This window comes from Anser brachyrhynchus (assembly GCF_964034855.1).
Source record: "Anser brachyrhynchus genome assembly, chromosome: 3".
Classification (NCBI taxonomy): Eukaryota; Metazoa; Chordata; class Aves; order Anseriformes; family Anatidae; genus Anser; species Anser brachyrhynchus.
In genome coordinates this window covers 33061265-33085357 of record NC_137696.1, presented here as the reverse complement: position 1 = coordinate 33085357, position 24093 = coordinate 33061265, and the positions used below count along the sequence as shown (strand labels likewise).

At 37.1% G+C, this 24093-nt stretch overlaps 1 protein-coding gene across 5 annotated transcripts in view; it reads left to right on the top strand.

Moving 5' to 3' along the window:
• The window catches only part of SRBD1 (S1 RNA binding domain 1), a 127469-nt gene that overhangs the window by 47785 nt on the left and 55591 nt on the right, over positions 1-24093 (top strand). For all 5 annotated transcript variants that reach the window (XM_080588044.1, XM_080588043.1, XM_080588042.1 and 2 more), the window contains exon 16: positions 14510-14601. In XM_080588044.1, the coding sequence (XP_080444170.1) occupies positions 14510-14601 (92 nt within the window). The remainder of the gene's footprint in view (positions 1-14509; positions 14602-24093) is intronic.

Below are 24093 nucleotides of genomic sequence, written 5' to 3'. Positions count from 1 at the left end.
ATAATGTAAATACATTTTATTCTGCAATGCAGTAGGCGCAAAATTGATTACTTTGTGGTTGAATTGGAACACCAGCATTATGGGAAAAATCATCTAATCTAGCTTAATGCTAGATTGTGATAAACTAAAATTTATAATTCATACAGTGCAATTTGGGCAAGAGGCTTTACTTATGTAAATTGTCTTTATGTAGTCTGAAATACTGATTTTTGTTCTCAGTATAAGCTGAAACATAAAATGTCTTACTTCAAAATTTCAAGAGAACATGTGGGTATGGTTTAAGTTCGTATCTACTTGTTATTTATGAAGTATATGTAAATTAGCTTCTGTTGGATTTCATGACAAAACGTCGGTTTGGGATTTCTTCTTTACTGGGCCACAGTTGACATAATTAAATTTCATAAGTCACATGGTGCTTGTGGTGATGGCGATGTTGCAAGCCCTTTGGACCTTCAGGGGAAATTCAGACTTAGTGTTTGTGAAATGTTTGTTCTGGTTCTCAGGGTCTGATTAAACTCAAATCAAGGACGCTCTGGTGTGAGGTATTAATAACTAATGGGCGTCAGAGATGCTCCTAGCCTCGTAGCGTCCTGCCCGGGGAAAGCCCTGGGAGGACGTAGTGTGGATCCTGGCCATGTTGCGGCGTGTGGTGATGCCGGTGGATGAACCCAGCTTCACACCCTTCAGGCCGAGGGCTGCTGATGGCAGCGATCACCCTGGTCTGTTGAGCAGGGGCTGGATGGGTCTCAGCTCTGCCACCTGCCTCACTTGCCAGCAGAGCTGAGCCAGTGCCCGAGGGCAGGAGACACGGTGCTGTGTCGCAGGGTGCTGTGTCGCTGCGTGCTCCTCCCTGCCGTATGTTCTCCATAACCCCCCTGCGGCCAGAGCGCCTCCGGGCTCTGCACCGCTGCACTGCTGTGCAGTCTCTCAGATAAGCTCTTGTCTTCATCTGGACAGCTACTGATTTAATATTGGATTGCCTCTTCTTCTACACCCCTGATCTCCAAATCTTTATTTTTAAGTAACAGCTGTTAGTTATCTGCAAGAAGAGTCTTAACAGCTTAACATCAGACACTTGAAATTAAGTGGGCTTACTCTATTACTGCAAGAATCGGCACTGCAAATATTTCCATTCACTTCTGAACTATTTCAGGCTTTGTTTTTGCTTACAACATTTGAGAAAGCTATTTTTTTAATTGCAGCACTGTTCGTAAACAACAAACTTGTTTACTAACTGGTTGACTTTTGAAATCTCTGCTTGTTTGTCAGACTCTGCTGGGGCAGATGCGTGCTCCTTGTGAAAGGCATACACGATGTTGAGTGTTTTTACTGCCATGAAGAAGCTCTGAATCTCATTTTACCAAAACCTCGGTTCTCATCTATGGAGGGTCCAGGTGCTCTTGTTTAATACATAGTAGGTTTGGAGGTGTTCATGGAGGTGCTCAAAACCTGACTGGAGGCAGCCCTGAGCAAGCTGCTGCAGCTGACCCTGCTTTGAGCAAGGGTGTTACACTCACCAGTCTCCTGAGGTGCCTTTCAAGCACCATTATTACCTGGCATTCAGTAGTTTTACCCAAAGCGGAAAGAATCACCCCAAGACCTTGTTTCTTCATTGCTTGTTCATCTTGCTGGATCCAGACATGAGAACTTAATGACAGCCACAGAAGTTGGAGCAGACTCTGCGGGTATTTACAGGCGTGGGTTCTGGTCGTGTTCTCTTCCTTTATAATGCTTTTGCAAAGACTCTTCCGTAAGTTTCAGTTTACCTTTCTTTCTTGCAGTCCAGATGTAAATAGGCAGAAAAACTTTGAAATAATTTGTTCTCACTTTGAAATGATGTGTGTGATGGGGGAGAGAACAAAGATTTGAATGGGGGAAGGAAGACATCAGTAATGTGTTTTTTGCATGGTTTTGTTTCGTGGTTGTATTTTTTAGAGCTTTGGGTGTAGGCTCTTGCTGGATTTTTTTTTTATTTTTCTTTTTTGCCTTCCAAGAAAAAGTTGATTACGAGCTTCCTGGTATGAAGTTTTCATTTGTTAGAGAAAGCAGTACAGTTATATTTGAAAAGGAAGAATTAATCATTTTATTTTCATTAGTGCATTTGCTTAGAACTGTGTAATTGTGACCCACAGGCCCTCGAGGCTTTTTAAGACACTACCCCATTAAAAAAAAATGGGTCTCAAACAGGGTTAACATGATTAAAAAGATGTTCCATGATTTTTTTTTCCTGTGAAATATTTGTAGCTGTAGTCATAAGCAAAGCTTTTTATTACAAAAAATAAGTACAGGTGTACATTTATACACACAAAGTGTATACATGTGTTAAAGAAACTCTACATTATTTTAAAGAAATTTTAATTGCTAGAATTACAGGTGATTGACTGTCCAGTTACCGTGGAAGATATCTTTAAGCGGAGAAACACTTTTCAAATTGTGATGTAAAAAGTAGGACATAAAAATAATTTAGCTGTTTTTATGATTCAGATATAAGGGATCTCTCTTCAAAAGCTAGAATGCCATCTTATCCTGTGCTTCATATTTGGATAACTAACTAAAAGAATGACTCACTATTTTTTTAGTTGATTTTTTTTTTCCAGTTTAAAAGTAATTGGTTGGAAATGAGGCATAAGAAATTTCAGTCCAGAGGAAGAATTTTTTTTAAGTGTTTGTAACTGGATGAAAAACATGTTTTAAATGAAGTGGTCTTTCAGCATATGTTTCAACATATGTTTGTGCCAGTTCTAGTGATATTACTCATGGAAGGTCTCCATTGTGGATCTGTCACAACCTGAGGGAACAAATTATTCCCTTTAAAAGAAGAGGGAAAACAAGGATAGCACAACCTGACTGAACTTTTACTTTACTAAGATCATTTACTTGGTTTTGTCAGCTTTTCCTTTGGTTTGAGCCTTACTAAAGGGATTTGTTTTCTGTTAAAATGTGAATTTCGTGAATCTGTTTCAGGTTTGTGAGGATTTGGTGTTTGTTTTTTTTTCCCCACTGAGGTTGATACATGCCTCTGTAGCACAAAAAGAGAAGGTATCCAGTGTTTTAGATGCACTATTGTCTATCCTTTAACCATTTAATGTTTAGCTACCTCATTTGGTGATGCATTCAGTTCAGATTAACATCTCGTGCTGTAGATGCCCAGTGGTTGCATATGATATCAGTAAAATAATATTATTTAAAACGAGGAGGAGGAGGAGACTAGAGAAGACGTGAAAGAACTCCAGAGGCCCCAAAGGAGAAAAATGTGTAACCTAATAACAAGACAGTAATTATACTTGTTGCTCTACAGGTACTCAGATGTTCTTACCTTTAAATCTATGGCTGAGAAAAGTAAATATAAGGAATTGTTACTTTTAGTCCGTGAACATCTTGGTTTTAAAAGATATTTTTTTAATGTTGGTATCCTTCTTGATTTTTTTTTTCTGTGTGCTGTAATCTTTTATAATGCTATAGTTCCTTTATAGGTGAATAATAATAGGTTTTGCTCGGAGCACTAAGCTCGCACCTCTGTTTACAGTCTTTCTTCCAGTGAACAAAAACAATGTCTTTGATGGACAGAGTGGAACACTTCTTTTTTATCAGCTTTGAAATATTCATAAACTAGAGGAAACTGTGAAAGCTAAGTTTTTTTTCTGTATTTAAAAAAAAAAGGACTTTAAAAATTGTAAGAATATCGTGACGATTGAATTTGCAGAAATTATTTGAGAGAGCAGCATATAACTTTAACAAGCTCTGCTTAAAGCACCATTTACTCTATGTAACATTTGTCTCAAGTGTGTTGAGTTAGAGAATAAACACAAGAGGCATATCTGCTGTGAGCTAGAGCAGCCAGCTTTTTTTTTTTTTAAAACGAATTCCAAATCAAAGAAAAGTGAGAGAAACATCACTGCTAGAAAAATGCAGTCACACGTTTTCTTATGATACAATACCTCAAAGATGTTTTCCTGCCAGCAGTCATTCTGATTCCCGAATTCTTAATTTATTTTTATTTTTGCTATGTGGAAAACCTGGATACTTCAGAGCTCAGTGTGCTGTGCCAGAAAGTGTCTGTAGTTTGGAAATATTTTAGATAGTATTGTCAGATACAGCCTTGTCTTTACTAGGGGAGGGAGCAGGGAGGAGGAGCAGTGGGGAATGGTGTTTCCTCTCTCTGGGCAGGCTGCATTGCATTGCTCTCACCCTATAGCTTCCCCTTGTCAGTCTGTGCCTCCTTGGCCTGTGCAGGTCAGGGTTTTGTGTGAATCAAGGCAGTGAAATCTGCACCAAAACTCCAGCTGGCCTTCCTCCAAAGTGCTTTGAATGAGCACTGAAGGAAATGACAATTGCTGGAGGTGCCATTCTCCAAGAGGCATTTTGCTCCATATGTTGTGGTCTCGTCCACTTATGCTCCACTGTGGGGACAAAGTCTCCATGAGAGTTAACATGACCTTAAACTCTAGCCTTTGGTCTGGCCTAATGAACTGCTTTGTAGCCACAGCACTTGCTGCTTTTGTGTTGCCCATTTTCCAAATAAAAATGATTCCTGCCAGCAATTATAGCAATGGAGTAGCATGTTCTTAATAGCTTTTCTCTAGTAGCTTTTCTAGGTAACTTCAAGTGGACTGTTCATGTAATGCTTCTTGGTACAGTTTTTGTAATAAATCTTAAATGCTTTATGAAAGTTGCTGGCAAATGAGATGGTTGAGAGGTGTGTGTTCACTACAGAAACTGGTGGGCTCTCCTTAATGGATCATCGGTGTCTTAAATGTCTGGTGCCCCACAGCAGAATGGCCCCGTGAATAGGACGGTGCTCGCAGTAGCAAAATGTTATAGTTAAAAAACTAGGCAGACTTTTAGGCAGACATCAGTTTCCCCAGTTACTAAACATTGGTGACAACACAAAATATAAATAGTAGTGTTAAGTACTATTGTACTAGCAGGAGTCTATTTTAAAAAATAATAAATTCAGCCTTTTTTTTTTTTTATTCTCCAAAACCTTGTGACTTTTACAACGCTCCAATGTGAATAGGCTGCGTCTCGACTCTGCCTGATCCTGCTCGGCTGGAGGAGGACCGGATGAGACCCCAGCTTTCCCCACGTGCTGCCACTGCAGGGGTTTCTGCTCGGCTAAGCTGAGCCGGGGCTGCTCGCAGGACCGCTGTGGTGACGGCCTCCTGCTCTGCGACCTGCAGCCGCCTCCGCTCCGCCGCGGCTCGCTGCGCTGCCGGGCCCGTTGGCTTCACTGAGCTCATGAGAGCTGAGAGATGCAAGGGCTAAGGGTGCTCGTTCTGCTCTTCGGTTTGGGACAGTTTTGCGAGGCTTTGGGGGTAATCTTGTTTGCAGCCTGCAATATTTGTAATGTACACATCTGGGCAGTTTTGTTTCGACAGTCTCCATAAATGTATCGAACACGAGCATTTTCACATCACCTAGTATTTTTCTTCTTTTTGAAGGCATGCCTGCAAAACTCAGTTGTGCTCTTTGACTCGCTTGCCCCCCAGGGTGAAAAGAGGTTAGGTAAAATCTTGTCAGTATTTGGCCACGTTTTCTTCTATTATAATGTGACTTGAGGTCATTGAGATAATTTAGTTGTGTAAAATTGAGTGTTGGCAGAGTGGTCTTGAAATTATAAAGTGTAATCAAAGGGAACAACCAGTTTTCAAGTCTATTTTGTTTTTATACATAGATTCTTGCACTTCGATTTCCCTTGTCAATCCTGAAGCCTTTTTTACTGTCCGTCCTTTGTTCTAATATTGATGTTAATTGGCTATTGATAGGTAACTTTTTAGTAGTTGTGGATATATTTAATTGCTATTAATTCTTTTGGGTGTACTTTACTGCTACCATTTTGTAATCACATGAAATGTGCTTTTTTATTTTTAAACTTGTTTTCTTCTATTAAGGTAATATGGTAACCTGTAATATTATGCATATTGCCATGATTCCTTTCCATAGCACTGCTCCAACGCGGAGAAGAGCAGTAGTTGATTCTCGCTCTCGAGTTCCTACTGTACTACAGTGTTTAAAGTAAATGAACCAACTGCTTTTTAGTTGCATGGTTAACTTGGAAGCAGATTTTGGACATGCAGTTCAGATTTTAAAGTCCTGTGCAAGAGCAGAAAGGAGCTTCCACTCCATCTGCTTTATGAGCAATGACAGGACCTGTTTTCTGAAACTGTCAATAGAAACGGTGGAGGCAGTCACAGGTAACTGTCACCTTCAGTCTCGAGACGTGCCACACTAGGTCTTTCACTTTTCACTACAGGCATGGGACATGTATTTCTTCTGGGGATGAATCCGCAGCACCGATTTTGTTCAGATAACAGCATCTGGCACTAGATTGATTTAACAGGCTATGAGGTTTGCTCTTTTCAGATATGCACTTGTACGGCAGCTTCTGTACAGCTCTGACATGGCCACACGCTGCTGTTGTTTTTTCTGCCTCCTAGCACCACGTGTGAAGCTAAAGCTCTTTGACACCTGCCATTTGGACCCTTTTCTTACTGAAAAATGTCATTGTTTTCAGACAAGATGAAGACAGATATATGATCATTCTTTCCTTCACAGGGATGTGCTGAGGGCATGGTTCATAGACAAATGAATAAAGGGTTGCAGGCCATAGCTATACAGTTAGTTTTATTAGTTTAGTACGGTAAGTAGTTTTTGTTTGATGTAGGGGCTCACGAAGTTACAACTAATATGCAAGAAATGAAAGCATGGTAACTCATTGTTATATCTTGCAGTAATTCTAAAACCTATTTTATTCTACTGGTAAAGCATAGAAATTGTCATACTGTTGAACTGTTGGGAAAACACCCCTGGGTTTTGGGGAGAGGAATGACAGTAGCTGAGGAGCTGAAATAAGAAAATTGTGAACTCTTCTGATTCTAATCAGTGAAATGTTTCATCTAGGATAATCAGGAGGGTGATAGAACTAACTGGACTGCATTTTCCAGAGTACTAACTTTTTTAAAGGAGAAACATTTAAATCCCATGCCACAGTTGCTCCCCCCATACTTTTGAAACCTATTTAGTGCCTCACAAGGAGGCAGTCGGGTTGTGTGGCTCAGTGTAGTTGTTCATATGCTTGAAATGTCTTTTTGTGTTTGAGTACATGCAAAATGTTCTTAGCATATGAAATCGACACACTGTCCTCTCGTCTACTGCAAAGCAGTGGAGGTCTAAATTGGGGTTAGATAGCCCTAATATTTCCCGGCATGCAACGAAGTGGGTAATACTTGAAGGCAATGATTTCAGTAACTGTATTTCTGAATATACTTCCTAATTTTCAAATATTTGTCATACATTTCATTTGTTCTCAGAGGTCTAGCTGCAGGTCTGCAGCCAAACTGCATACTTACACTGGTTTTGATTCTTGTATTCCTTTTCCTTTTAATTTCATATAAAACAGACACATTCAGGAATTCTTGCATTTTATCTGATGTTGGAATACCAGACCTGTTAAATATTTTTATTATTGTTTATTTTTACATATTTTCTTTATCTTGTAGAGTGCATTCAATTCTGTAGTGAAGTTTGGTTTGGTGTAAACATACTGGGAAAATAGAAAGTCAAAAATCTTTTTAAGACTTAGTGTTGTTTTAGGAGACATGTAACTTTTAATGGTTGGAAGCAATGGTACAAGCTGATTAAATGACCTTGCTGAACACCGGTACAAAACAGCCTCGTTCTGTTCTGTTCAGTAGGTTCTGAAGATCTATGCTGCCTACCAAAAAGCTGCTCTGGTGCTAAATACCATTTGTGACCGAACAGGAAAGAAATAGATTAAGTTTACCATATTACTTTGATGGCTGGTTTGAAATTATGGTATTTCGATCACATTCTGTGATTCTGTCACTTCAGAAGCTGCTTTATCAGCTGCTTGTTACCCCTGCTGTAGGTCAGCATGCTCTTTCACAAACAACGTTTGTGACCGAAAGACATTATTGTTCTGTGTTTGAATTTGCTGCATGACAGTCCTGATTTGAAACAGCTTAATCATTTTAAAAAGCACATTATGGGTTGGTCAGGATGAGATTACTTTCTTCTTTGCATACTGTAATTTCTGGTAAATTTTGCAAAATACCGACTGAATCTTTCACCAAAGGTAGAAACATTTACAGACTTGGCTGTTAATTCAAAACACTTGTAAGCAGTTTCACCAAATATTTTCTATGGGGATTTGCAGAATGTGGCTGAGGAACAATGCGCTGTCTGTATCACTGCTTATAATTTGATGGGCTGTCTGAAGGCACCTTGTGTGCCTGGCTTCTTGTGTGCTTGGGAGCTCCTGAATGGGACCTGTTCTTTAAAACTTGTCTTCCCCCGCCCCCCAGGTCTGATTGATTGGCAGTCACCGTGAGCTTTTCTGTTCTGTTTTGCAAAAGACGACCATAGCACCTCTTGTCTTGTGTGACTGGTTTTGAAGGATGATCTTCCATATAAGCCGAATTTGTGTGCTGTGTAGTGACTGAAAGTTTTTGAATTAAGTAATGGAAATTAGATAAAAATCCTTTTCCTATCCAATAGTGTATTTTGTCAATGTGAATTATATTTGATACTGGAATATCTCCTGGGTTCTATATATAATTCTATAATTCTCCTGGTTGTTAAAATTCAAAGATAAATCTTTGGGTTATTTAAAAGCACAGATGAATTGTCTGTTTCTTGGCTTGATTCTGTTGAATAATGATTGCTTTCTAGTGTAATGTTTTTTCATGATCCTAACATCTTCCTTTACATCCTTCCTTAACATGACTGGGCATGGGGGAAACACCAGATTTTGAGTTTAATTTCATCTGTCAGAATGACAAGCTTTTTAAAATCTTTTGGGGCTTCTTACTCTTGGAATACATTATTGAGTGTATACCAGAACCTTTTTATCTTGCATTTTCATGACATATGTTCCTCACAAGAGGAGGTGGGAAGGAAATAAAAAACAAAAACAAACAAAAAAAAAAACTGTGCTGTGTCAGATCCAGGGTCTGTCAAGTCCGTTGTCCTGTTGTTCCTGTGGCGAGGTGCTGAGTAAGTGACAGCATCTTGCTCAGCTGGCTTGGGACTGCAGCTCCCAGTCAGGGAACTGTGCCGTTGTATCCGAAAAACGTGTCCAAAACAGGCAGCAATGTGTGGGATGGCAAGAAACCTGCAGCTCACCGCTGGTGGTGGTGAAGAGGAGCTGGGTGGGCTGTCCCACAGCCAAATGTCCTCCTCAGCCTGAAAAGTGATCCACAAGTCGAAGGGCAAGTAAGGGGATTGGTGTTTCATTGGAAGCATTTCTTTGACCTCCCCAGGTGGTTTTGGTCAGCAGCCAGGAATGGGTACACAGGGGAAAGTATAAGGACAGACGTAGATATGTTGTGTCTCCAGCACTTTCCTAGATCTCAACTATTCTTACCTCAAAGCTCTTCTGGAGCTACTTGTGACTTGTGTTTTTAGCAAGACCCAATGGATTTCTCATTGACGAAACAGCCCAATTGTCTTTTGAACCTGTACTTATTTAAGTCTACCCTGGGTCTCCTCAGTTTGCTTTTAATCAGTTTATGAACCTAATTAAAACTTGTAGCATTCTAAGCCAGCTTCTAAATGTACTGTACTTTTCTAGCAAACATTTTGGTTATTTTATTTCTTCCTGTCCTGTGTAATTCTTAAACCAATTATTTGAATAAGTAACACTGAATAATCTTTTGACCCTTCTGTACTTCTGCCCTCAGTTGGAGCCTCCAACTTCTGTTGCCACAAGGTTATGAAGATTAAATTTATTAGTTAAGCTGATTTAAAATCAAAAACAAAACAAAAAAAACCACACACATGCACACACAAAACACCTTTAATTAGATTAGTAAACCGTTAAATTACGATTGTGAGGGAAGCTGTATTTTGTTGCAAATCATCTTTTTATAACCAAATGGGAAAATCTGGGCCCATTTTGAGATGAGCATAGCCTTTGCTTTTAGAATGACCATGACTTTCTTCCAAATAGTGACATTGGTCACTTCTTTGTGCTGTTCTCATTTCTTAAAATGTTTTTTTTTAAAGGCTTTTGATTGTAAATCAGTGTTTTGGAGATTGTAGAAACAGCAAATCATGTCAATTTGTATGAAGTTGCTTTTCTGTCTGCTGGTCATTAATCTGGTGTTGCATTTGATTGTGGGGAAGTGACTTCAATGTAATAAAATAGTCTGAAATATTGGTAAAGTTTATGAAGGTGTCAGAAAGCTGTATTCATCTTTAACTGTAGAAACCTCTGGCCTGACATGTAATTCCTTATACATATGTTAGATTTTTATGTTTAGTTTTGAATAGGTCTTCAGCAAAAACTTACTATCTGAGAGCTCAAAATGTTCTTAAAAAAAAAAAAGTGCTGTTTTATGCATCTACATGAAATTGCAACATCTGAACAACTTGAATAACTCGAGCTTGTTAAATGTTATCTTTTTTCTGTGTTTTTGTAGGTATTGTAGTAGCTTTGAATTAGAAAAAAAACAGTAGGTATTGGATTATTTTTTTTCACAAGGAAGACATTTTTTTCCTGTAAAAATTAAGAGATTGGAAATCTCAATGTTTTGAACAGCTCTCCATATCAAATATACAGTGCTTGTTTAAGATGAGTAAGAAAATACCTTGTTATAGTTAAAAAGCTACTTCAAGCCTCTAGAATACAGCTAGCATGGTTTCCAGCATAAAGCTGAGGGACCACCAGGTGGTGCTAGCAGAATACATTTAATGTTGGTTTAATGATTCTTCAAAGGTCTTAAAAATAAAAGACTATCGCAGTCAATAAGAGCAAATTTACTTTCTATACAGCAAGTCTATTTGTGCAGTCAATATCAGTAAATTGAAATATTGTGTAGCAGCTTCCTTTTGGGCACTTGTAAAAGATTAGATTATAGAGAAGAATCTTTACCTGCCTTTTTTTTTTTTTGCTAATTCAGAGAGTGCTTTATGAAACTTGTCTGCTCATGTACTATAAGTGTAGACTATCACAATCACTTGCTTATTTTTCTACTACATACTGACTTAAAATAGCAAAATAACAACATTACCAAAAATTTTTAACTGCTATTATTTTGGTCCCTACAAGAATCTTTCCTCAAGAAATGTTTAGAAATATATATTTTCTTACTTTTACTTGGGGAAGAGTGGGAAGGTTTTTTAATACATTATTTGGCTTGAAAAGTTAAAATAGATAAATATCTAGTTATATAAGTTTTTAGTTAATTATTTATTAACTGTTTTAGATACAGTTTACCAATGTTTATGAGGATTCTAAGGACCTTATTTAACTCTTGTCAAATTGTGTCCTTGTTTTATTTAAAAAAAAAAAAAAGTAAAGGAAGAACTGTGTGGACCACAGAATTTCAGAGTAAATTTGTATAGCCCACTGGTTTGAGCAGGTTTGGTTTTGGTTCAATGTGCTCTGACATTAAAAATGCTTATTCTTTGAAAGCAGAGCAGTTTACAACATTAAATTAGTGTAAATTGTCCTATATGGCATCCTGTTTTTTAAAAGAGAGTATTAGAATTAAAAGGAAAAAAAAAAACAAAAAACAACAACAAATTGTCTCTGAACCGAAGTGGTGCCCTCTTGCCCAGTCAAAAAGAAAATCCAGAAAAGCTGCGAAGAAAAAAACCCCAAACCTATTTTGCTTGTAATTGTAGCATTGTGACCGAGCTAAATGTTAGAGCATTGCATGCGCCAGCGTTGCATTAGTAACCACCTCGCTGTAGCTAAAAACAAACTGAATAAAACCACACGACAGCCACTAATAGATCTGTAAAATCTTAGTTGAGTATGGTTGAACGAACCAGAGAATGGTTTCTTTGGAGTTTGGGCCCTACACATTTGCTCTGGGTAATGACTTAAATGTATTTAACGTCTGGGTTTCACCGTCCTAGGGGCAGTGGTATGGGGCTCAGTGAGCAGAAATTCTTCCCCTTTCTTTTTCAAGTCTGCTACACCAGATAGTTCGTGGAATAACTGCGTGCGTATACAAAACCATCTCCGAGTGGCTGTCAAGTAGCCAGCATATGTGTCTTCTGAAAGTGCTTTTTATATTTTGTTTTCCTGCTTGAGATACATTTTTACTTGGCTTTCCCCTTGCCTTTCCCCCCACCCCCGCAGCCGGTGAATAAATTTTCTTGCACTTGAGAAAAGGAAATGTGCTCTTTTCAACTGTTTCTCTCCCATCCTGAATTTTATTTACTTATTCTAGCAAGGAGTTCTTGTGCTACCTACTTGAAAATTTGGCAAAATTATTTCCTTTTCCTACTGTAGAATCCTAGTATAGCTGCGTTCCTCAGTGCTGAAAATTGTCAGTATAGCATTAATGAGAATCAATAAAACATCAGGTGTCTTAAAGTTCCCATCCAAGTCTCCTTCATGTTTTTTGTTTGTTTGGTGTGTTTTTTTGTTTTTTGTTTTTAACTTTTCAAGGTAGTGAGAGGGATCAGGAAATGTTGCATGTAGTAATGCAACTTATTGTATGGCACTGTTTTAAAAAAAAAAAAAAAAAAAGGTGCAAAATGGTGAATGTGATTTTTTTTTTTTTTAAATCAAAATGCGATGTCAATAGAAACTATATTAAATTTAGAAGTTGCATGAGAAGTTAGCTTTTGGACCTGTTGGAATAAAGAGATTGAAGAGAAGTTAGTTAAAGCTGTTAGTAGTATGTGCTAATGTGTGTGGGTTTTTTGGAAGCAGTTTCTCTTTTATGAAGAAAGGGAGAGCTTGCCAGATGCTGCCTTTTATAATGTGTGAACAGGTTAAGAAATACATTCTGTTGCATTGTTCTTCAAGCTACCAGTTCATCAGGAAAATCAGTTTAAGGCTTCTGTCAACATCATTTTTCAGCAGTTGCATTTTTGTGATATGACCGTGTCTTGCGATCAGTTTTGCTGGTGACTGTCAGTTACTGTCTGCTGTGAGACCATGTTCTGAATGCCATTTCTATCGAAGGAGTGTCCGTAACACTGAATCTTTTTTAAAAGATCATGTAAACAGTCTCGCTTCCATTTGCCTCATCCTGCCTGCTGACCAACTGGCCTGAGTGGTTATCTGTTCTGTTAAACCAGTTGTTTGAATGGTTCTGAAGTTACGGGAACGCTAAAGAGAACAAGGGTTTATTCTCTGTATTTATTGAAAGATTCAGTCTGTTTGTAATCCTGAAATGTTGTTGTGTTGGTTTTTTTTTGAGATTCCAATAACTACAAAATCTGACATGTATACAGCAAAAATTCCAGTTTTGCTAAAATAGCAAATAATAAAAAATACCAGTTTTACAGCAACAGTAAGAAATTCATACCTTTTATATTTTTGCATTTTACCTTTTTTAATGTTAACATGCTTGTAGCACTGAATGGGAATGTGCTTTATCTCCGAGCTATTCTCCAGCTTTTTCTAAAGGATTGGGCTTCTAAATATCAGTTTCTTTATTCCTAAATTGACCTACTAACTGTTCTTAAAAGCGAAATTTCTAGTCTCATTTAAAAACAATATAGAGCAAAGATATGATTTTATTCAAAGGTCTGTTTCTTAAGGGCTATGGTTTCCCTTCTTATGGTGAAGATAAAGTTATTGTAAGAGTGGAATAAAAAAAAAAAAGTAAAAATAGCTCTGAAACTGACAGTATTCCTCTCCAGCGCAGACATGTGCCATGGCTTAATTACTGCCGTGAAATTCAAGTTCTGTTGAAGTTATATGAAGAAATATGCTGTTGATTCACGGGTGTCAAAATTTCACAGCTGCAAATAAACTTAGACTGCAAATATTTGATTGCAGTTCTTTCTTGAGTGGAAGTAGAGCACTTGAGGATTTTTTAATTATATGCTGTGATTTGAATTGGTGAGTTTATCGTTACTGAATGGGTTTGAGGTGTGCTGTAGATACACAAACTGTAGTTCAAATTACTGAAGACATCGAGTCTGTGTTTTTCTTTGGGGATGGCAGTTAGAGCAGGGAGAAGACGGTATTAAATACTCGCTGAGGAGCGAGCCGCAGTTCTGCGGCTCAGTCTGTATAGAGGTGGGTTTTTTTCCTGAGTATTGTAGGCAGTTAGCTTTGGACAAAGGTGTGTGCACACATGACTTGCATTCATTCAGTAGTTTAATTGACATTAAACTTCAGAATCCAGGTGATTTTAATGAAATGGGTAGGTTTTTGTTCTCTTTGGTTTTTGGAAGCCTGTTTGTCTATTGACTTCTAGTAACACTTGTTTCTCATGTACATTTTCTCTGTGATAAGAATACTACAGAGGTTGGTATCACATACGGTGTATATTTATAAAAGAGACAGAATTGAAAAAGTGAATGTTGCAAGTCAGGGATGGGAGTTTTGGCTTAAATAGAGATCTTTCCCTTTGTACTAGCTTTCTTTTATAAGTATTCAGTTCATTTATTTTTTTTTTTTAAAAAAAGAAGCTTTAAAAAATACATCCAAATACTCAATTAAGACACTGATAAATCTTCCAGGTGTGTTATTCTCAGTTGTATGTTTTTTGATTATTTACCATTTTATTTGCAGCATTGTCAGTGAAGCAGGAGCATCTATCTACAGTGTGAGTCCAGAAGCATCAAAGGAAATGCCAGACCTAGACCCTAACCTTAGAAGTGCAGGTATGATGTCTGTTGCATTTTATCACCATTTCAACACGGAACACAGTTCTCAGACTGTTTACAGTATTAAGTATACATAATCAAATATATGTGTTAGAAGAAAATGAAGAGTTTGTCTCCTTTGTTTCTGAACTTGAATTCTTCACATCTGAAGTCCTAGGTGTGCAAATCAATGACATCATCTTTTACCAAGGCCTGTAACGTAAAGGACCTTGTGGACTTATTTTTGTACCAGGATGGTACGGTAGAATTTTGGGGGATTAAATATAACAAATAAATTGTATGAACTTTCTCGGATGGATATGTCCGTGCCCACAAGAACAAGACCTTTCCTCTCTTCTTTTTTCCTTGTATGTATACGAATATCTGTGATAGCACTTAAACATTTTAAGGGCTAGGAAAACTGTAAGAATAGAAGAGAGAATTCAGTTATGTGTTCATTCTGAAGTATGATGATGTCAGTTTCTTTGCCTTCATCGTGATCGCTTTTTGAAGTCTTCATGTAGATGTATATAGTCCTCTAGAAATACTATTTAGTTGTACATATATATATACACTTTAGCATAAATGTTACTCAAGTATAATAAATTTTAATTTTTAGAAATACACAAGTGTAGTCAGTGTTAATAATTTTCAGTTTTTAGTTAAAGAGTGATCTTCAAAGATCAAATTCCTAGCAACTTCACTGGTGTCCAAACTACCCATGGAGTTGGTTTACTGGGAGATGTCTTTTTAAAAGCAGGTCTAAGGTTGTTTTGTATTACTTCACTTGTGTATTTTTATTTGTGTGTCGTTTGGTCTTGGTTTTTATCACACCAGCTTTTTCATTTCTTTTTTTTCTGTAATTTGCTGTCATACTCAAAAAAAAATAAAGTAGGCTTAAAAGTGCAGTAGCACTCTTAACATAAATCTCAAAATGACAATGTTCTTAATCTTAACTTTAGCAGGCTACTGGCCTGAAAATTCTTAGGAATGCATCAAAATAGGTCAGCAGAAAGAAGTTCTGAAGTTATGAGTTATTTGGGGGTGAAACTTCCCAGGATTTTCCATGTTCCTCTTTCCTCTTATTTCCATAAAGGGGAAAAAGGGATTTGTGTTAATACAATGTTTTAAGAGAACGGTTTTACAGGAAATTTTTTCAAATGTCTGCATCAGCCCTTCCCAGGACAGGCCTCTAGCCTCTTTCTGCTTGACTCATTCCTTCCTGTCTGCAAACTGGCTCTGCTGTCATCATTTCTTCCCTGGGCCAAAGAGATTTTGCTTGTGTCATGGTATGGCCTGAGCAAACGTTAGACCTGTGACATTTCTGTGTTTGTGACAGATGCCACTAACTTTCTCTTGGGCCCAAGCTTTTTTTCTGCTGCTGATATATTAAACGTGGTTTTAGAGTTTGAGGTAAATGAACAGAGGTAAATGAACCTGTTACAACAGGAAAAATCTTATTAACAACAATTTACTTTTCCAGATGTGCATTTTCCTTTTTTAAGGAGTTAGTTTCTGAAACATTCAGGCACTTTTATTTAGCACTGTGCATGAAAATATGGTAAATCAAATTTGTAATACATAACCCATTTCAGTATTAATTATCTGGAGTTCATCATTTCTCCATTATTACCAGTAGTTGCTTCAGGCGTCACTTAAAAGCTGTTGCATCTGGTTTGAAAAGCATCGGCTCTTTTAACATGCTGCAGCAGTACCTCAGTGGTTAGAAACTGAAAAAAGGGTAGGATAGAAAGTGAAAAATAATTGCTTAGTTCCGTGGATGTCAGCTTTCATGGAACTGACAATGAGAAGTGTATTTATTACAACAGAATCTTTTGAGAAGTTTTAGACTTCAGACATTTTTCTTGATGTCTTTTGGTGTCAATTTGTAATTAGCTGCACGAAAGCTGTGGACACTTCTTTTTTAGGCTGAACATAACAAAGTGACATAACATGAGAGGGAAATAGTAACTGCTGTTTTTTTCTTTGCAAACTTTTTTCTTAAATAGCTTTTACTTTTGTACTTTTGATTTCCCTTTCTTTTAATTTGCAGCAAATGGAAAAATGACATGGTGTCAAAGCTGACTTGTTTTTTATTTTAATTGTTGTGTTACATCATGTCAAGTTCTGTGCTTACATGATAACATTTAGCACATTAAAAGAAGCTGACAGCTGCATGATGAAGTGTGACATTTATATTTAAAATAAAAGGTACAACTGATGTGAGATATCTGTGATCTTAACACAGTTTGCCACTTTAACATTTCTCTCAACACAAACTATGGAAGGGTTTTTTTGTTTGTTTTTTAATTACACAGGTAAGCTTGTGTCTGTCCATCCAGGTACATGAATGGAAAATATTAAATTATACATATTGCATGACAACTTTTACATCTAGTGAAATCTGTCATATTTGCATGCTGTTCAGCATAGAAGACATCAATCCCAATCTTAAATAAATAAATGTACATATTATTGTAGTAATTTCTTTTTGCTTAAGTGTATGGGAGGGAAAAAAAAAACATTTTGTGGGAGTATTAATTGGTATTTTAATTAAGGCAAGAACTCAACTGGTTATTTTTATTCTCTTTGAGCTGTCTTTAAACCCATGTCATCCATGACCTCCATAATAATTAAGACAGATAAACTAATTAGATATGCATAAACTGTAGCAGAAACTTCATACTCATCCATACAGCACTTCTAACAACTGTTGTGCCTAGTTGATAAAAAACAAAATGCTCATTTCATAAGCAATTTGCTTGTATCTGTGTTGCAGACAGTGGGGTAGGGTTTGTATGGTTTCAGAATTGACCTCCAGAGGTGGGTAATTTTCCTCTTTCTGGCCTCATATCAGCTCTATTGTCAATATATTAAACCAAGTTCTCTAAAATTTTTACAGCACCAACTATGTATATTTCATGAAAGTGCAGAAGCTTCTCTACTGCTATTCCAATTCCTATAAAATCTTGTAGAGTGAGATTTGACTAAGTAGATAGTGAAGAACTTGATGAAACCTAGTTATTTGTGTTTGAGTAGAGTGAGAAGGTATATGTCCCCTTCTGACAGTCATTGTAGGATTAATGAGCAGAACAGCTATTTCTCAGCCTCACAGAATTGGGAGATAAGAGGCTTATAGGCCAGAGCAATAAAAGGATTTCCTACTTGATAGGCTGAGGTAGTTCAGCTGCAGCAGATTAGGAGGGTTCTACCTAAAGAACAAGTCACTGGGGTTTTTGGATGAACTTGCAGTAGGGAGTTGCAGCTTGAGAGAGAAGGGAATAAAAGGTTTCCTTGTATTCTCCTTCCCTGAAGCCTCAGAATAGGCTGATTCAGAGTGGGATTTTTTTGTCAGGGAGAACGTGCACCTTAACAAGAGTGGTTAGCAAGTTGTAAATGCTGATCATCTTTGTGAAACTTATTAATGTGTGTCCTCTTGAGGCTTTGTGACTACCTTTCTTAAGGATTAGCGGAAGGGCAGTGAGGGAACTGAGGGGCTGGGTGGGTGACTGCAGTTCTTCTTTCTGTCCCCGTGTCCATCTTCTTAAAGAAGGAGTCAAATATTTAATTTTGGCTTATTTTTTTTTAAAAGCAGTCGAATTAATACTTACCTGGCTGTCTTGATATGTTTTTGTTGTCATTGTTTTGTTTTATTCTGAGCTGCCATCTGTGCAATACTTTCCGTATTTGAGCTCTGGTTAACTTTTATGGCAACTTCAAGTAGGAGTTATTTATTGTGACTTACACGTAATTAGACTTATACATGATCTTCTGGGTTATTCCAGGTCTCTTTGGTTGAGATTTGCCTGTGCCTTTTTTTAGTGGACCTGGGTGCAAGTTTTCCTTTGATGTAGCTGTAACACCATGCTGAGTGAATAGTTACTAGTTATATAGTTAATAGCCCGGGTCTGGATATATGTTCAGTAATATTAAATGAGGAATTAATTCACTTCATTAAATTGATAATTTACCTTTCATTTTTACATGACTGCTCTAACAAATAAGCAGTCTCTTTTTTTCACTATTTAAAAAGCAAAATAAATTAACACACTTCATTGTACTGGTTTATAAAAAATCACGCAGGTAAACTTGAATGTTAGAATTCTTTAAACATGGGATGTGGTGGTAAAGAGAGCTATGTCTTTTCACACATCACATAAGTATTATCATTTATTAGAACAGATCTCATGCTAAGCCTCTGATTTACTTCCATACATGAATGTGATCAAATGAATTTGGTTTTTAATCTGCCCTTCTGTTCTCAGATGTTGAAACAAGAATAACATACTTCATCTAATGCAGCAAATCCAAGAAGTGCCCATTTTTTTCCCCCAACCACATAGCTGTGTCACCCTGTTAGTAAAATAATGAATGTAGGTAAAATGCTCCTTAAGATTACTTTTTGAAAAGATTTGGGAGTGCTAACAGGGCAAGAATGTGTGTCACGCAGCATGCACAGGTATGATCCAGTATAGAAACAGTTTTATTTCTAAAGGATGATTTCTGAGGATAAAGAGTCTGGGAGAGCAAAAGGTCACGCAGCACAGCTTGCTTTAGCATTGTCAAATCCCATCTGCTTGTCTTCTCTCCACAGGGCAGAATACATTGGATTATTGTACACTCAAAGTTCAGCAAACCACTTGCACTTTTCCTTGCAAAAGAAAGCCTTATAGGCTTTTGGGGCTTGTTAGGACTTAGAGACTGTCATGCTACAGGGCTTTATTCCCTTGGGTGCTGTTAAAGATAGAGACATACAGTTCAGAGCTGTCATACTGGCCAGCAGATGGAATGTAAAGATCAGAAAAAATATAATTTCTTTTGACTTTATCTTAAGGAAAGTAAAACAATTTGATGATTGGATGTGTGGGACATAGTGCCTTGATGTCTACTTGAGCTAATTTCTTCATATTCTTAAAAGAGCACTCTTCCCCCTTGGCTACTCAGGAGAGAAGGTCATTTTTCAAAAACTTTATTGGACAGAAGTCTTACGGTTAAACCATTCACGCTGCTTTCTAAGTGGAAGCTTCCTTCTATAGCTAATCATAGAGGATTGGTGCAAGCTCCACAAGTTTTCAGAAAGACATAGAAGAAAGGAAAGTAAGCTCTGAATTTTTTTGTACATTGAAAACGTTTTGCATCTGCTACAAAATGTTACTCGTTTAGTTGGGTTGCATACAATTACAGGTGAACAAACTGAAATTGCATTCCATATTTCATCATCTTTATTCTGTAGCTTTTAAGGAGTTTAATTATACTGTTGGAAGGGAGCAGATGCAATGGTCAGAAACAAAATGGGTGGTGAACAGCACTAAAAGGTAAGGAGGACTTGTTGCTTCTCTCCCTGTAGGACCCAGCTCCTACCAATGTGCAGAATGACCAGAAGCTGGTCTAAAGCTTAAAGTAGACTGGGTTGTACTGTTTAAACAGAAGTTAGAGTAAATCTGAATGATTTTTAAAAAAACATTCCATAGCTGCAGATAGTTTGGAAATCATAGGGCCTCTTATAGTTGTGCATGAACACAAGCATCTACATCAGGTTTTTGAGAAACAGAAATGGATTTAAATTAATGGAAAACAGTGGGACAGTGGTGCTGGTGCTGAATGGTTGGTTACACAGTTGTTGGAGATGTTTGACAGCCTTTACTTTCTTGTTATTCTAGACAAGAATCTAACATTTTTCCAATTCATGCAAACTTGATGGCATGCATGAGAGCTGATATATAATCACCAGCATCCTGCTAATCTGCACTGTATTTCCTCTGAAGCAGTAGAATATGGTAGTGGACAGGAGGAGTTTGATATCTTATCTGGAAAATCGAGATCCACTGAGGTTCTGCAAGGCTTCTGTCTTGTTACAGAATTAAAACAGGAGGTTATTTTGAGCTCGGTGAAAACTCCTCTCTCTGGCTGTTTTGGATCAGTATTTACAGTAAGCTAAGATGTGTGTGTGTGTAGCTTTTAACTGAGCATCATTCTCTGTAGATGTGCTGATGTTTGCACGTGATGTGTAATCTTTGCAGAATTTGTGGAAAGACGTGATATTCACCTTGCCTTCCTCTCACAAACCTATTTCTCATATCCCAGATGGGTCTGAGTTCAGCAGATGGACTTTGTCTTTTATTTACAGAGCATCGTTTGTTGCACTTCTGGACAATCTGAAAATGCGCCACTAGTTCTGCCTAAAAGCAATCTCCCAAAGCAGCGCATTAGGCCTGGCTCTGGTAAAGGCAGTTGCTATTAGCATAAAAGAGTTAGATTAGAAAATGGTTTATTTCCCTTGCTAGGGATGTAACTCTATGCATGCGTTTGTCTATGTATTTTCATTAAAAGGCTTTGCCTCTTTGAAGCCTTGAGCCGGAGGAATGACGAGTACAAGGCTGCTCTTTAATTGGAGGAGGTTTTTGTTTTGCTTTTCATATAGCAGTGCAGTTCACCAAAGCTGCTGCTGCTCTTACAGGCATAGGAAAGAACATTCTGGTCACTTATGAAAGGTTGCTGACATAAGTGAATAACTCCTGTAAGTACAGAACTTCAAGTAATTTTCACTTTTAGTAGTCATAGTAATCAATGCCATGGTGATGCGGTTAAAATAAGGACCAGTGATCTGAATGAGAAAAGCGTACTGACAATTTCTACCTTTTACGCTGAGCAGATGGGGAAGGAGTTTACTGAATTTATACCATCCTGTACGACTAACCCATTTGTAGGGTGGAAAAATTACATAGGCTCCAATTAGGTAATTATATATCTCTCATCTAAGGTTGAACTAAAAAACAAAACAAAAGACCAAAACCACTATCATCCTGTGATAGAGAAACTATTAATACTAAAATAGAGGAAAGTGGGTTTAGATAGTGTTTCTAAGAAAAATACTGGTTTTAGAAAGTTGCATTGTAATATTCACTTGCTGAGGATTTCATCTTTGGATGTATTTCTTAGTTGCTTTTTGTATACAAACTGTCTCGTTTAAAGATTTTTGTAGTAAGTAAATAGAATATTGTCATTCATTATTTCATTAATCTTAAGCAAATAACAGATTATCAGTTTTATGGAGTTAAAAGTAAACTAAAATGTAACCTTTTTAAAACAAAAACCTGCTCACTTGCCACAGAAGAATTTTGGATGAAATGCAGCTGTTGAACAGTTGCTTAAAATAAATTGCATACTTTAAACCCACCAAGAAGATATATGAGGATTCAAAACTGTGTCACAATTCCTGACCTACTGAGAAAGAATGCTTAATGAAAAGACTACTGTACGTTTCACTGTATCCTTTGCAAGGAGGGTGAAATTCAGGTCAACAGGATAGAAAGCTTCCAGGACTCAGGAAACCTGAACAATCGATCACTGAGTAAACATTATTGCGGATACTTATGGAGAGTAATTGATCTTGAACACAATAATAAGCTTTATAAAAGGATTTAAATAAGTTGTAATGTTCCCATATCTACCCTCATATGATATATTCAGAGTAATTACATATGCATTTATGAGTTAGTCTTTGATTACATTAATACATTATTCTTCTGTAATTGACATATGCTGTTTCAACACAGACTTTTAAGGTGCAAAGGTTAATTTAAAAATGGGGGGGCGGAGGAGGATGAATTACTTGGAAGTTCTTGTAGGATTTCTCAGCTACATTTTCTTTCAAGAACAAAATACTGAGGTTTTATAATAAAAGTACAGAATGTTCTTATTTGTGACAAAATTGATGTTGAACTGCAATAGCCTTGTAGCTTGTGGCTGCCAAATAGTTATTTGTTTAAAAAGATAATTGTAAAACTACCCACTGCCTTCACATCTTCATATTGATTCAAAATACAGATCAGTTTTCCCATTTGTGAGGTAGCTACAGTGACACGGTTAGTGATGGGGACATGTTTTTTATCCTTATATAAAGACCCATTTATATGTGTGTTTAAAGAGATGCCATCATCATAAAACCTGGGACTTCAGCCAAAAATTATTTGCCTCTTGTAGTGGCAAGCAACGTTTGAATACCACTGTAACTGAATAAATATATATATATATATATATTTTTTTTTTCTTCTTCTTCCACCCATAGTCATTTCTGGCTCATTTCTACAATTTCCTTATCTACAGCCATTAAGTTTTCGCTTTATGGTGTGGCTCTTGCATATAGCACTACAAAAAGAGAACATTTTAATATATGGTTGTCTTAACTATAAAAATTGGCAAGCTGCCCCTGAAGCAGGCACAGTACTTGAAACTATTTATAATATATTTTTGTGGCCTAGTTGACAAGATTTCTAGCTGTTCCTGCACCTTAAATAGTATGCACATCTGGCTTTGGCTGTAACAATTGGTTTATATCTATTCCACTACTGAGGAGAGGCAGGTAGCCTAATTAAGAAGTTAGCACTAATTCTGTATTTAGGGCTGGCAGCTAATACAGCCCGTGTGTGTGTGTATATGTATGTATGTGTATATATATATATATATATACACACACACGCACATACCCTCTAGAGAAACAGTTGGAAGCTGTTATGTTGTTCTTTCCCCCTCGCTGTCAAGAACGGACAGTCTGCAGTCTGAAAAAAAAAATTGACTGAAAACTTATCAGTCTTCCAGAGTGGAAACTCTCCTTTTTAATCCCTGTGAAAAATGATATTCCTTATTGTAGAAAGTATTAGTAAAAAAACAAGTTTAAATGCATAATGTGCATGTGTGAGGAAAATAGTCTTAATTTAAAATTTTTCAGTTTGGAATTGAGAGATTTGATCATTTAAGACAGGAGTAGTCAGATAATTAAGGATGTTTGCAAGTTCATGAGGGCACATCTGCTCATTAGCTACTAGGAAACAAAACGTTTTAATACAATTCTGTATTTTCTATGAAGATTAGAGTCTGAGACTGATGTGAGTTGTGCAGGCAACTCTTATGCAAGCTTTTCAGCCGCTGCACTGTTATCACTGGCAGGCAAAAATATTTAAATATCTGAAGGGTTTGTCTTGTCAAATAACCATAGTACAGTCAACTGAGACCACCAAACAGTTAAATTACCTTTCTTAGAAAATGACAGAAAAGGTCCTAATGACAAGACAGTCTTTCAGCTAATATGCTTTCTGTAACCTTCTTTATTTCTCTTTGTATTTGGAGGTGAAGTTAATCCACATTAAAGTCAGAGGACCACCTAGGCCATCCTGTCCCCTCAAGCTTTTAAATTTTACATGGATTTACTGCATGGCAGCACAATATGTTGCTGTCATTCCAAATATTACAATAATGTTTTGTTCTTAATTGACAACTTGAAGAAGCTTTGTAGCTATCTTGTGTGCAATTGTTTTCTACTAGAATGACGTCTCATCCTGATGCTAATGCTCTGTTTAATATTGAATAACGTTTTTCCCATTTTACTTAGAGTAGCATATTTTGTGAATGATATATCAAAAACTTCATTTGGTACTGCAGATAATTTTTTGAGAAACCTGATTTTCTGTTTTTTCCCTGCATGCCATCATGGAGCTTTATTTATTTGGTTGT